General features: G+C 38.2%; 1 protein-coding gene across 3 annotated transcripts in view; it reads left to right on the plus strand.

The window, feature by feature from the left end:
- The window catches only part of crppa (CDP-L-ribitol pyrophosphorylase A), a 32,461-nt gene that overhangs the window by 1,478 nt on the left and 16,079 nt on the right, over positions 1 to 14,904 (plus strand). For 2 of the 3 annotated variants that reach the window (XM_053239555.1, XM_026935124.3), the window contains exons 2-9: positions 7 to 283; positions 2,916 to 3,065; positions 6,286 to 6,390; positions 6,508 to 6,553; positions 7,480 to 7,577; positions 10,387 to 10,461; positions 10,581 to 10,673; positions 12,340 to 12,471. In XM_053239555.1, coding sequence (XP_053095530.1) covers positions 7 to 283; positions 2,916 to 3,065; positions 6,286 to 6,390; positions 6,508 to 6,553; positions 7,480 to 7,577; positions 10,387 to 10,461; positions 10,581 to 10,673; positions 12,340 to 12,471 — 976 coding nt within the window. The remainder of the gene's footprint in view (positions 1 to 6; positions 284 to 2,915; positions 3,066 to 6,285; positions 6,391 to 6,507; positions 6,554 to 7,479; positions 7,578 to 10,386; positions 10,462 to 10,580; positions 10,674 to 12,339; positions 12,472 to 14,904) is intronic. The other variant, XM_053239556.1, reaches the window with a different exon arrangement.

Below are 14,904 nucleotides of genomic sequence, written 5' to 3' on the forward strand. Positions count from 1 at the left end.
TAACAGAATCCCGTGGATCGAAAGCATCGTTGTTGTGGTTGCTAAGGAGAGCCATGACCTGATGCTGCACATCATCCATCAGTTTCATCATACAAAAGTGAAAGTGGTTGAAGGGGGAACCACGAGACATAGATCCATCTTCAAGGGTCTTCAGGCGTTCAGCGAGAGCACAGAGGGTCCTGTGCTTCCCAGGCCAAAGGTGGTCATCATCCACGATGCCGTGCGTCCGTTCGTAGACGAGGACTTTCTACTCAAAATCACACTGGCAGCCAAAGAGCAAGGGGTTAGAGCATTCTGCATGCACAAATGTTCAACTGAGTGGCTCCACATTTACTGTTACACATACACTCACCAGCCACTTTAATAGAAACACCTGTACACCTGCATATTCTTACACTTCAAGGTTCACGGTTCTTTAATTGTCACATACATATTACGTACATGTGATGTAATGTAGTGAAATGTTTTTCCTTAGTTTCTCGTCCCACAGTGCAACAATGACCAGAACAACAATGAACTAGATATACACATACATAATAAAAACAGAATTCAATCTTTGTTATTAATCTTATTCAATCTGTCAGTCGTGTGGAATCAGCACAATGCATAAGATCATGCAGATACAGATCACAGTTAATGTTCACATCAAACATCAGCCATCTCAGTGACTTTGAGCATGGCATGGTTGTTGGTGTCACATGGGTTGGTTGAGTATGATCTCTTAGAGTTTAAACAGAATGCTACAAAAAAAACATAGACTGCTCAGCAGTTCTGTGAGCAGAAACACTGTGAGATGTCAGAGGAGAATTACCAGACTGGTTCGAGCTCAAATAACCACTCTTTACAGCTGTGGTGAGCAGAAAAGCATTGTGCTGCTGCCACGAGATTGGGTAATTGCATGAATGAGAAGGTGTACAGGTGTTTTTATTAAAGTGTATAAGGCAAAGCAGAATTAGTCGGCTTCAGCTTCTACCAGTGTTCAAGCTTTTCATGACTGAGGATGTGAGCGTTTATTCTGTTTATCCAGCTTTGGATTATGCCAAACCATGATACTAAATTTTATTGTTAAAAGAACACTGAAGTACTTTTAACCCTATTCTCTACTGCATCTATAGTTTATGTGCAATTACCCCAGACAAGAATTTCATTCCAACACATTTTTTTTTCTGTGCCGTGGAACAAATATAAGGCGTCTTAAGGTGTTGGGTCGTCATATTATTCTATTCTATCACTCTTCTGTTTTTCAGTACTAATACTCACACTATTGATTCTTCACACTAATGGATGAGCATCACAGTCATTGAATGTGCGCTTTTGACAATTTCCAACCTTACTGAATGATCTTGCCCATAGATAAACAAAGATGTTACTTTATTCACTGTTCCTATTGAAATACAGCCACTCAAGCAGTCTTTGTGACTGAAGCTTCTCCAGCCATGCCTCAATAATGAATCCTTTCTTGCTTTCTTTATTTAAAATTGAGGCCAAATGAGCCCGATCAGCTTTTTTTTGTACCTGTCACAGAATATGATAGGATTTTACTTGCTCAGTTGTATCACGCACACCTGTCATCCATCCATTTCCTTGTCATCCATCTGTATGTAACAATATAACCATATAACACAAATTCAAAACTAACAATTAAGGTTTTAGAATGAGGTAGACATTGTAGACAGTTTTTCCTTTTGTGATTTTATCCTAGCTTGAAACACTGGAGCAGTCTTCCTGTGGTTTCAGGCTGAACCTTTGTTTACGTTGCGCTTATTTTAGAAATACTTTTGACCAAAAAATTCATGAAAGCATCCTGTGCATGTTTCACATAACAGATTATTGGCTGCCCCAACAGCTGCCCTTAGGCTTCCATTATAAACAGGTTTTATACACTGATTTAATATTCTTTTCTCAGTCTAGAGAAGCGTGTCGGAATAATTGTCCATGGTAATCATGCATACACTACAGATGTGGTCGATAGACATTAGGTTGAAAAAAATTGGAGTGTTCCTAACCCTTTTATTCAGCTTTCAATGTTAAATCATTCAGTGACTACACTAGAAGTAAAAGACAAAGGTTTGTAGTTACAAGGGTGAGTGAGTTGAACTTCAGGTGAATTGAACTGAACGGAAAGTATTATGATACAATATTTTTGCCATATTGTGGCCCCTGTTTACACCATAATGCTGCAAAAATGTTAAAAGTATGCTGATGTTTGTGTCCTGGTTTCTTTCAAATCCAAAACAGTAATTCAGCAACACACACATTGAGAATAATGTTTCGACCGACTTGCTGAAACAAACCACAGTCTCAATGGTACTGTGTCATTTTTATGAGATGAGTGAGAACTGACCAGAAAGAAGAGTAATTGCTGCAGGTCACAACGCTATCTGAGTGTCTGAGTGTGTGCTTTATAGTATAAATTAGTGGTAAGGCTGTCACTTGTCTGATTTTAGTTGTCTGTTTCTGTTTCTTCTTCCTTAGGCCGTTGCCAGATGGCCTTCATTATCTCTCCATTAGTCCTGATTATAAAGGAATGTCAGATTGAGTGCAGAGTCATCCATAAAGGCTGAGCAGCTTAAACAGCATTACTTTACACAAAACATACTACTTACCCACTCCTCATGATGATCAACTAAAATGGAGTAAACTGTAAGGAGCTCAGCATGCTTCCTGGTTGGCTTATGAGTGCTTAGGCTTAAACCTTGGATTGTCAATTTCTAAAGTCTTCCTCAAAAGCCGCTTCCTAAAGGAATCTCATGGAAACCGGTAGTTCAAGTGCAGGTTATTATCTTAGACACCACCCTGACTTGCAGCGAGTTATGTTTAACAGTATCTCTAATGAAGCGTGTAGGTTGGAGTCATTGTTGTGATGGTGCTGTGAAAATCTGAGACTCACGCAGGCATTTCTATTACTCCAACAGGCTTCTGGAGCCATCCGTCCTCTGGTGTCCACGGTGATTGCCACCACCTCTGAAGGCTTCCTGGACCACTCACTGGAGCGAACGAAGTACAGGGCCAGTGAAATGCCCCAAGGATTTCTCTATGATGTCATCTATCAAGCCTACCAAAGGGTAAAAAAATCTCTCTCTCGAATCACATTTGAGTACTTTTGTTCACACAAAAAATGTACTATACCAAAAAAAAAAAAAAAAAGTACTTGGATGATGTATTATTTTGGCTGTCCCATCATGGACCAGCACCAGGAAGGAACTGACATTGCATCTGTGGTGCCGCTTCTGTCTCTAACTGTAATTCTTATTGAGCTATAACGTGCAAATTGAACTGTAAATGAAAAACACCCATAGTAGAGTGTTACAGGAGTTAGCTAGCCAGTGCAGTCCGTCACTATTGTTTACATCATATACATTTTTCACATCATCTCAAGTACAAAACAGATGTTGTTTGAATTAGGGATGTAACTGAATATGAATGTGTTTGGAATGAACAGATAATGTGTTCTAAACAGATACAGATACAGATACTGCATGTATAGAGGTGCACTATTCATTTTTTTACAATGTTTTCTTCATTCATCCTTAGTAACTGCCTGGTCAGTGTCTCCAGTTAGGCTACTAGTTTGTTTATATTTTGTGAATTGAACCAACTAAATTTGTTAGAAAATGTCATGTGCAGGTACAAATAAAAATAATAACTGTGTGAGCAGGATTAAAAACAGTCCCACACACATCTCTATTTCAAAAAGTAGTGGCTATTTCAAATATCTTGGTTTAGGCCACTCCCACTTAGCGTTTAAATATGAATTCAGATATGAATATTTGGAGCCTTAAACATATACAGATAATTAGGCATTGCGCTACACCCCGAGTTTGAACCCATTAAAAAGCTTCTAGATTTCTACATAGCATATGAACTAATTTCTTAATTTATAAATTAAGAAATTTATAAATAAATTTATAAAACTTGGTTCCTCCTCAACTTGCCCAGTCAAGATTCTGCCTGTGATTTGGGTTCCTGCTATTTTTAGTCCACTCTTCCAACCAATGGGAGTTAAGCTAGAGTTTATGGTGCACATTCTGGTGTTTTACCCGCTGTTCCAAATCATCTCGCAAGTTTTCTATGAGATTTAGGTGCACTAGCTTTGCAGGCCAGTCAGAGTGTCCCAGGGTTTCATCATGCTTGTTGAATAATTCACTCACATATTTGGCTTTATGCACTCTACAGTTGTCATCCTGGAAAGTGTGAGTGTCAGTGCTGTGTTTGGCTTGGACATGACGTAAAATTGGCAACTTCGGAGTCTAACAATCTGACAATCTGGTTTTATTAAGTTACATTCATCTACATGAACACTATTGACACTGTAAAAAAAGATGCTGCTGTTGGTGGATGTGACGAACTCTTTCTCTAGGGTGCACATTTGCAGTATGTGATTGAAGACACAGCTGCTGATTTCATGTGGGCCGTGTATTGCCGTTTACAAGATCTAGTATCAGTGGCCTAATGTCATCCTATTTGTATAACATCTTTCAAGAAAGTCTTAAGTTGCCAGGTTTGCTAAATTTTTTAGATTTTTACAGAAATATATGTATATTAGGCATCTGTCAATACATTAAAGCCACAATATGTTGCATATTCCAATACAGGCTTCACAAGAAGATATTGACATGAAACAATATTGACACAAATAAAATATACAATTTTAATACATTTCTTTTGTATTGACAACAAATAAAACCACTGTAATACTTTGTATTGTAAGTAAAGTAGTTTTGTATATTTTCTCATCCCACCGAAATTAGTTTCTGGTTATGCCACTGCCAGTACAACACACAACGTGCTTCTGAATCATTTTTTTGACACACGTGTGACTTGCATCAAGCGCAACACACAGGCATTGATTTGAACCCAAATTCAGACAAGTCAGTCGCAGTAGAAACCAGAGTGTATTTACGACATACAGTAACTACTCTTCAAATGGCTACGCTACGGATCTGCTGTGAATTCTGGATAGTGTGAAAAATAAGTGATATCAGCACCATAGAGTACAGCTAACTTCTCACAGGATATTGAAAAAAAAAAACAGCATCAACCAGCAAATTAGCAGAAGAATAGCTAAACACATCACAAATTTTTCAATCTAAAAATATTCAATGTGTTTCACTTTAAAATTTCAGTACAGGTTATAGTGTTAAAAAGAAACACGGACAGAGTAGGTAATGAGCTTCAGCTATTTTTATCTCTTTGGCTGTGGTGTAGAACATAAGAGTTCTTGAGTACTGATTGTCACATTGCTTTATAAATGAGAATGAAAGTCCCAAGATGTCTGACATAGTGAAGAGGTATAGTCAGCCTATCGAGGTATGTACATGGCTGATATAATGCTGATATATGATATAACACTCCTGGGCCTTTTTGCATTCAACTCCTACAGTGGTGAATGTATAGCTCTTTGCTTTTATAACCAAAGGTTATATATCTTCCTGCAGATGACATGAAATAGTCCAGGCTTCGTTTTTAACTTCATTTTCTCTACTTTTGCTACTCAAGGTTACTGCAGTTTGTCTTTTAAATAAAAAAGAGTCAGTGACAGATTTTTAAAATGTGGCCAAAGGCCATGTGTCAAAGCTCTTACAGTGGTCCTTTCTGCTTGAATGATGTATTCACAGTGTGACATCCTTTGAGAATGATGGAGCCATTGTAGAGGCAAAAGAGACACCCAACCCCAAGTGTGTTATACTAAAATGCCAAGGGTTAAATGGCTGCAGGACCTGGTGGCTTTTTTGTGAGATCACTGATCTCTCTCTCTCTCTCTCTCTCTCTCTCTCTCTCTCTTTACATACATATATAAAATGTTTCTCCTTTGCTGAGGATAAAATATGGCCATACATATTGCTTCTATAATATCTCAGGTAGCCCTGTGATGTGTCTGTGATCTCAGAGCTGTGAGCTAGATTTGTGAACATTTGTCTGGTGTCCCCGTGTTCCCCTTAGAAGAAGAACAAGGCTGTGGGTAACTTGATTCTAATAAAAATCTCATTACATGTGGTCAAAAGGCAGCAAAACAAAACTCAGTGATTGACACAAAATGGTTGAAAAACTAGCATGCTACATGTTTGTGGTAACTCTGGTCTTGAGGGGAGTGCATGAGTTTATCCTTCCATGTTTTCCATTTCGTTTTGAATGGATACTTAATCTGTATGCATGTTTACCTTTTTCCTCTTCTGGGTCCTTCTCAGTCATCCATAATAAACAAGTAAATAATTTCACTATTTCTAAAACACAAACACATGGATCTGTTGTTGCTTCGCCTTATGTCCTGATTTCTTTTCACAGTGCAGTGAGTTTGACTTTGAGTTTGGCACCGAGTGCCTGCATTTGGCCCTGCAGTACAGCGGCACCAGTGCCAAGCTCATTGAAGGACCACCGACACTGTGGAAAGTAAGAGACGAGGCCTTCACTTTACTGGAATTTAATGCATGTCACATTTATTCAACCAGTCCATGTTGAATGGATTTTGCACATTCTTTTTTTAATTTGAGTTTCACTCCTTTTCAGGTGACATACAAACGAGATTTGGCTGCAGCAGAGTCAATTATCAAAGGTATTTATTTCAATTTTGTGATCGCTCTAACAAACAGCCCATGGTCGAAATCAGTGTGTTTAAACTACTGTAGTTTATTTCTTAGTAAGCCGGAATCATGTCTCTGGAAAATGTCAGCAGCACGTTCTACCCCAGGTTTAAGAAGGTGCTGTGTTTTATCACTGTTCAGTGATAGTTTGATTTGTGTGCATATTTACGTGATGGTGTTGGATCGATGCTTTAAGGGAAATTTCCATGCTGTCAGCCTGTCCCCTGGCTCTTCTGCCCAGGCATTACTCTGTGCTTGGAGGGCAGCCCTGTAACATAATGCCAAAATGGGTTTAGAGTGGAAAAACAACAAAAAAAATGCTTTAAGACCCCTTCCCCAGAAAGCTTCACTTTCAGCTCCCAGTTAACTGCTTTCTCAGGTCAGCCTTTATGGTGTTGGATCTGCTGCTGCATTTGATCTTTTCAGAGTGAAACAGTTTATGTTATGGCGGAATTTGCATGCAGTTACATTTATGTTAAAGCGAAAGGTTGGATTAGTCGGTTGCGCTTAACTCCTGTGTCTGATTATCTGCAGACTAAACTCTGACCCTTTGATATGTGGGAGGTATTTCGACCACAAGGAATGCTTGCTGGGTTTTATTACTTGACCCTCTAAAAGTTTATTTTCTACTCAATCCTTGATTGCTTTATACTGTTGTTTAATGGTCTCTCAGAAGCCCGAGAAGAAAGTTCACTGCATAGATCAATGCAGTTTCTTCACTGACATTTCTGAATAAAATGATATGGTATTTAAAATGACTGATGGTATGATTCATATTTATTAACTAGACAGAGACACATGTAGGATTTTGCTTTTCACAGGTGCATCAATTCAGAGTTAAGCACTCTTCTGTTTTGTATTATTTAAGCTCAACTTTTGAGCCGCTTTTCATTTCCAGAGACTCTCTCGCTGTCAGCGTGCCTCATCTCAGGAGCCATGGCAGAAACCGTTGAGCTTTCCAGCAGGCTCCAAAAAAACCTGGAATCCCACCATATGGTAATGAGAATGATTTTGTAATACGTCAGGGTACAATGATTATGATCATAATGTCTATATGACTTCATCTCCCTGCTCAGCAAAAGTAGCGTCTGCTTGGGTGGTCTTGGTGTGTCAGATGTTCCTGGGTTAATGTATAATGCATGGAATCCCCCTCCCCAAAACGCACACTCCGAACTCCGATCTCATTCCCACACTCTCGCTGCAAATCCACACTGGTATACACAAAGCCGTAATTGCATCACCTGCAGACATCATGCTGAAATGGATACACTGACTTGTGAAAGTCAATCAACCACCCTCCCATTTGTTGGACTTTAATCCTGGAGCCATCTCAGGTCCTCGACATTGTACTACAAGCTGTGGTTTTCTTGGATTTCCTGCGAAATCCATCCGCTAAAGGCAACCTGAAATTAAAACTGACATTTTTTTTTCACCTTGTTAGTTCATGTGCCTTGTTAGTTCATATTGTACACCAGTCATTCAGAGTGATTGTGTTTCTGTAATCTTCTGTTAAATTGCAATTTAATCATAGCATTATTTTCCGTCACGTGCATGCTTACGTGGTGAAAAACTGTGTGGCGGTTTGAGAAAAACAGTCGGATGTCCCGAGGCTGAATTCTACTTTAAGAAAACCATCAATATATTTACCCAAAGCAATGCAGAAATGTTGTTATTAACTTGACTAGGCTTTCAACGAAGATCATTAGGTAGATAAGTAGTTTAATAAAAGCAGCTGCCAAAATGTTTGTAGGCTATACAGATATAAGGACATAGTTTGCATGTTTGGATTGAATATTTTTAAATTTTATTTAGTAAATTATTAAATCAGATGCAAATTTAATAAATGTACAGCAGGTTCTTTTAGATGATCAATGCACCGATTGTTTATACATTGATAACCAGGTTTTAAAATGCTAGCACGTTGCTTGTGATTAAGATACGTGCAAACAAGAATCATTTTTCGGTTTAGGAAAGCCTGTAGTTTTCAAATCTACATACAGTGTTGTAGAAAATGTCAAGATTGCACAATGTCAACGGTTTTCCCAGGCTGCCACACAAATAATATTAACCAATAATCTAAGGTTATTTTCACATCCACTTCCCCCAAGTGTAAACGATTATCCTGTTTCACGTTACAGGCAAAGAATGTGTTATGATTTGTTTAACTTCGTCTTTAACAGCGGATGTAGGCAAAGAAAAATCTGGGCATCATCAGCATGGCCTTGCACCTTCAAGTTATGTGAAAGTTGATCTTCTTTTGTAATAGTTCCAAGTTCTAAATCATTAGAGCCAAGTGCACATCCCCCTTTTGATGATATTGCATACTGCACAGATCTTGGTGTCTAATAACGGATTGGCAGCAGAACTGGGTCGCTCCTCAGGTCGTGGTTTGGAGTTTCGTGTCCTCTGTGTGCCCATGATCCTTGATGTGCTCCTCAGGACTCCAAGCAGATAAAAGAAAAGGAGGAAATGGTGGAGGAGGAAGTAAATTTCTCTCAAAGCCATCGGTGATTTTAATCCACATTACGTGATAGTGTTTCTCTGGTACGAGACATCTGTGATATGATCCGGATCTCCAAGGGCAGGTGGTGCAGTTTGGCTCTGGGTAGAATTTGCTTTGCCAATGTGAGTTTTGCAATAAAGGACTGAGGAAAGAGATGAGGTCATAATATCACATTAGCAAGATATGTAAGGAATAAAACACAACCGGACATGCTGGTGTAGGAGAATAATCAACCACGAGGTGTTATGTGGCCCTATGCAAACCGGCGTTACTGTTAGCACCCTAAAGATGAATATTTTCCAATAACAGAATATCCAGAAGTGTTTTATTTCTCTTATACCACAGCAATTTGCCAGTAATGACAAATTTTTATTATTAATGAATGACACTTCTTACAATTTAACCATTTATAGTTCCACTGAATGTTTATTTGCTTTTAGGTGAGCATCATATAGTCACATTATTTAAATGTTAACAACTGCTCTTTGACTTTTATTATAAGTGAGTTTCTCTGTCAGTGGGTCTTCTTTTCTTTTCCAAATACAGTGTAATATGTCAAAATAATTGTCACTGGTCGTCTGTCATATGGTACAGATGTGGTAGATGGTAGAGATTAAGTTATAAAACTGTGGCATATTCCTTTAAACAGTTTATAGTCCAAAATGTTTTTTTTTTCTTTTTTCCAGATCAGAGCTAGATATTTGCCCTAACAGGCTACTGACATTTAATCTAATCATTTATATATCTGATTGAACATCAGTCAGAAACCAATCCTTATAAGTCCTTATAAATATTATCAATACCTTAATTTGTATAACTATCAGTATTGCATCATCTAGTGAAGGGAAATAAAATTCTTGTCATTTTTGTGGTGTAAGTGCTATGATGAAACAGCCCGTGACCAATCCACAATTAAGGAGGATTTCATGACTAGCATGGTTTAAATCAAGTCAGCACATTTAATCTCAGAAATCTACAGGGCAGATTGAAATGCTTTTCTCCTTCAAAATATAATTAGTTATATTTCAAGAGGGTTTAAGTGCCCACATGTGTTTCTCATAACCATTTCATATCTATAATTTATTCTCCTCTCTAACTGTCGAGTTTGTACCAATCACAGCCTAGAGCTATTTATTTTATCTGTATGTGTGTTTCTATTGACATGTAAGAAATGTATTCATGTCATGTGCGTATGTGTTTGTGATGTCCAGGTTAGGGTTGATGATAATTCTCGGTAAGTAACAGAGGAATTGTCAAACTGTAATCATTGTAACCGAATGCTTATCCTTTTGTGTTTTGCAGGCAGTGGATGTTATCGCATGCACGAAGGAAAATAATGAACTGCTGCTAAAGACCAGGAACTTCATCCAGATATCTGTACTGAAATATTGCACTTTATATTGTTCAGCATTATATATTAGATATACAGAAACTAATCCTGCTGTTAAATAAAATGAATCGTAATGGGGCTTAATACAATACATCCATTTTTGCAGACCAGTGGTGCAAGTTTATCTGAAACCGAGGAGATGGTGAAGGTTTTTGAGGAGACAAAGCATGCCCTTTTGTACCCGGTTGTTATTGTACTGGTAAGTATCTATACACATCAGTGACTGTTTAACAGATGCTGAAGGTTTGTTCAGCATAAAAAAACTGATTTTTTAAACATATTTTATTAATGCAATGTTGCGATGTTCAGTATCCTGAAGATTACATATAACTATATACAAAATATATTGTGTATTATTGTATTAAATGAAGTCTAATTGCATTAATTGAATTCTCAAAGCTTAAAATCATGTTTGACATTGTTCGTTGGAAATTGTACACTGCTAATCCATAATGTACATAAACGGAAGGTCACTGTAACTTCTGCTCAAGCATTTTGTCACCTTTGTAGCCAGATGGCAGCAACAGGAGCTGGAAAAACCCTGGCTAGTTTGCAGCCCGGTCCTTTTCCAGCACGTCTACTTCAAAACAAATCTGTCTTAATCTTTGGAAATGTCATCTCATTGAAACTTAATTAAATCCCCGCTGTGATTTGTGAAAGGCCTCTTAAACGTGTCTTGAAAACACCCCAACCATTTGAATGTGAGTGTGAGGCACAAAGCCAGTGGATCTAAGGCTTAGAGAATGCAACTGTGTGTGTGTGTGTGTGTGTGCGCGTGCGTGTGTGTGCGCGTGCGTGTGTGTGCGCGTGCGTGTGTGTGCGCGTGCGTGTGTGTGTGCGTGCGTGTGCGTGTGTGTTCTCATTACAACTCTTCAGGCTGTTTGCACGCAGATGGCACCTGCTTGTCATCACTTCAGCTTTTCAGTGGGTTTCATTTCAAACATGGGTCATGTGACTGTTGGCAGTGTGACTGGCCACTTGACCTTTGACACCAGAATTGGAAGAAATGTCTGACATTCTCAGACCACTGAGAAAGTTTCTGTACCCATATTGTGACTTTGTAATATCTCATTTTCTCAATATTTGATTTGAATTGAAATCCTATTTCATTTGTGATCCAACTATAATATAAATAGCTTTAGTCACAGTGGTGGTCCAACATTGTTTGTGGATTATTGCATAGCGATTGTTGTTAGGACCTGATAACCATACGTTCTCTTTGCAAAGCCAAAGGGCATGAATGTGAAATGGTTAATCAGTTTCATGGTAGTGGTAAAAACCCACTCTAGTAAACAGCCATTTTTTGATTGTAGTGTCATTTGGGGTTTCTCTGTTAGTCATTGCTCATAAGATTGAGTACAGATGAATTCTAGTCTTTCATAAAGTCTGACATTTTAAGAAGAGCAACCAGATTTTTAAAAGACACAGAAAACAATGAAGCGAGCTCATGGAAAATACAGCAGCAGTTTAGTCACAGAATCCCAAGGACTGTGTCAACGGCATACTTTTAGTTAGCAACTGGGTGCAGTGGAAACTTTACTGAGCTTTTTAATTGCTGTCTTTGAAGTGGTTCTGCTGTTTACACGAGCACCCGACTTTCTGAATAGGAGGAGGATACTGTTGTACATGATGAAATGGCTTCTCTTGGAAGATGGATTATGGTCTAGACACAGCAACCACTTATTTGTGTTCTGCGTTGGTGGGAATGCACATTAACACATGGCTGTTTTTCATTCTGCATTGTTCAATCACCAGATACTGAATGTGTTTAAATAACGTTGGTTTTGGTGTTTGTTATTGTAGAAAAATAAATATGTGTGGCATCGTAACCCTGTTTTTAATAGTTCTCTTCTCCATGTCTGTAGGTTCATTTACATAAGTCAGATGAGGCATCGGATATCCAAAAGAATGATGAGCTGACGGCCCTCATGGATCTCTCTATGAAGGTCAAACAGGGGAATATTTTACTCTACAGTGTGCGAATTATTTACTCCAAGGTAGGCCGGATTTTATATTCCAGGAATTGCTCATTTTATATAAACGTGTTCAGGTTATTCACTCTGAGATACATCCCTTTATATTAAGTTCTTTATATTAACTTGTACAACAGTACTGTTGAATTCTTGAATCTGATTGGTCAAAAGGTGTTAGTGCTGGCGGAAAGGCAAATCACACGTTTATATTAATGCACTCATTCTAATACATTATAGTTTTGTGTAGTAACTACATACACAAGCACTTCTATGGCGGATGCTCCCCAAATACGTATTAAAAACGCGTCTAATTGTTGATATGTCAGAGCTGTGTAACACTCAGGTAAAGCTCTAAATTTACGATTTCTGACACGGGAAAGTCTTTGCGCTTTGTGATTTCTCAAGAACATGACAAACTGCATTTTTTGTATCGTTAACTGCAAGAGAGAGGAAAAAAAGGCTGGTGAGGGAACTACTCTTTATAGCTGCTGTAATACAAGTGATAAGAACTAACTGTTTTGTGGACATTCCGTGACATATGATGTGCTGTTCTTTTATAAATAAATAAAAACTGTAATGATTGGAAAATTGCTGTGGTATAAGAGGACTAAGATGTGTTTTGAAAATAATCAGAAAATAATCAACTTTGGGATGGTAACTGTAAATCTAGTTATAGTCAGAGTCGATTATTTTATATAACAGCATTCTCTGTCATGTTATATTCCCTGCCTACTAAATCAGCCAATACATGAGATAATCATTGTAATCAGGATGTTTGTTGGACATGAAGTGACCGTGCTGATGTGCATGGGAAAGTCCGTATCACATCGCCCTGGCTCTGAGAGCAGTTGGGAGCTGTTCATGATTAGTTAGGTGTCTTTAGACGGAGACTGAGCTGGCCAGGATGTAAGACTGTGAAAGACGGCTCACTCACTGCATGTGACGTCAAGGTGTAGTGTAAGTAAAAAAGCTCCACCCTGCATTTGTCATTGGGAGGCTTGCGATGTCCTTCCACATGTGAGCATTCCTCAGTCCAGAGTTCATGTCCTATGGAGAGCTATCGCAGTTTCCAGCTGCAATCTTATTTTGGAAAAGATCAGAAAAGGGAGTGGACAGAGATGATCTGTGCTCGGCATGATGGAACACATCGTGCGCACATCATTGCATGCAATAGTGGAAGGGTGTAAATCCTTCATGTAGGCCCTGTAATAATGAGCGTGATTCTTCCCAGATGCTTCTCAATCATAGTTTCGTGCCTCTTTACCCTGTTTGTATTTTTTGTGCCACTTTTATTTGTGAACTGGTGTCTGCGTCTTATAAACTATGCTCTGAAGTGATCATGGGAATGATGGAGAATATAACATGGCAGGCAGCAAAACAGTGGAATAATCTTTCATGAGAACTGTTAAAAGACAATCCACAGTGTTTTTCCACCAAGCCAAATGTTTACACAGGAAGCGCTCCAGTCCTCTAGATGCCCTGCTGTTTTCCATATACATGTACTTGATAAGGATTACTTAGCATTTTTTTTTTGTAAATACATTTTTAAATGTCTATTAAAAACATGTTGCTCTTTGTTTTCTTGCATCCTTGTTTTATTTTCTTGGTTTCTTATTAGGCATTCAAAGCTTGCATCATGTCCAATTTGTTCCTAGGTAAAGATGTATTTGCTGTAACTCCTAGATGCTGATGTGTTTTGTTATTTCCAAGCTTCGTCAGCATTGTGTTCTCAGCAAGGTTCATACAGATGGTGGAAAATCTGCCACAAGTAAAAATGCTTAGAAATGTGCTGAATTTTAAATAAACAGCTACTTATAATTGGACTCAGTGACGTTTGGTAAACAACAAAATCTTTTAGTATTTAACCTTTAACCATTTTATATTGTCTTAGCACTGCATAAAAGCATGGCGTGAGATGTCTTCTATAAGTATCAAACAATTACCTGCTCGCTAAAATTACACTATTACTTCTGGCTGGCAGTTCAACTTAAACTGGCCCCAAAAAAGAAAGGAAGAAAAAGAAAAGTACTGGCCATGGTTGGAGCAAGGCGGAAAAAACTTTCCAGAAGCACATTGGAAGACATCTTGACATTTATAATTTGTGCCAAATAGCTTACAAATGTGTTATATGACTTCTGAGTGTTGAAATAAAATAAGGTAAATTAGCTGCTTTTTTTTTTTTTCCTGTAAACGCTCCCATTTATTGGATGTCTATTAACTTTAAATATTTATCTAAGTTATATTGGAAAATAGCTGATTATGTACCATAAAAGTGCTTGAATTTCATGAGAAAGTTTGTAGAAATCGTGCCTGTGGCTCAGCTTGCTAGCAACTTCTGTGTCATAGATTCGATTTCTGTATATTTTTAGAAATTCATACTATACAAGTGTTTGTGTAATGTTTGGCTTAGCTGGTTAAGGTTCTGAGCTAGAGGGTTGTGAGCTCAAATCGCAGGAC

This window comes from Pangasianodon hypophthalmus, chromosome 14, assembly GCF_027358585.1.
Source record: "Pangasianodon hypophthalmus isolate fPanHyp1 chromosome 14, fPanHyp1.pri, whole genome shotgun sequence".
In the NCBI taxonomy this organism is placed as follows: domain Eukaryota; kingdom Metazoa; phylum Chordata; class Actinopteri; order Siluriformes; family Pangasiidae; genus Pangasianodon; species Pangasianodon hypophthalmus.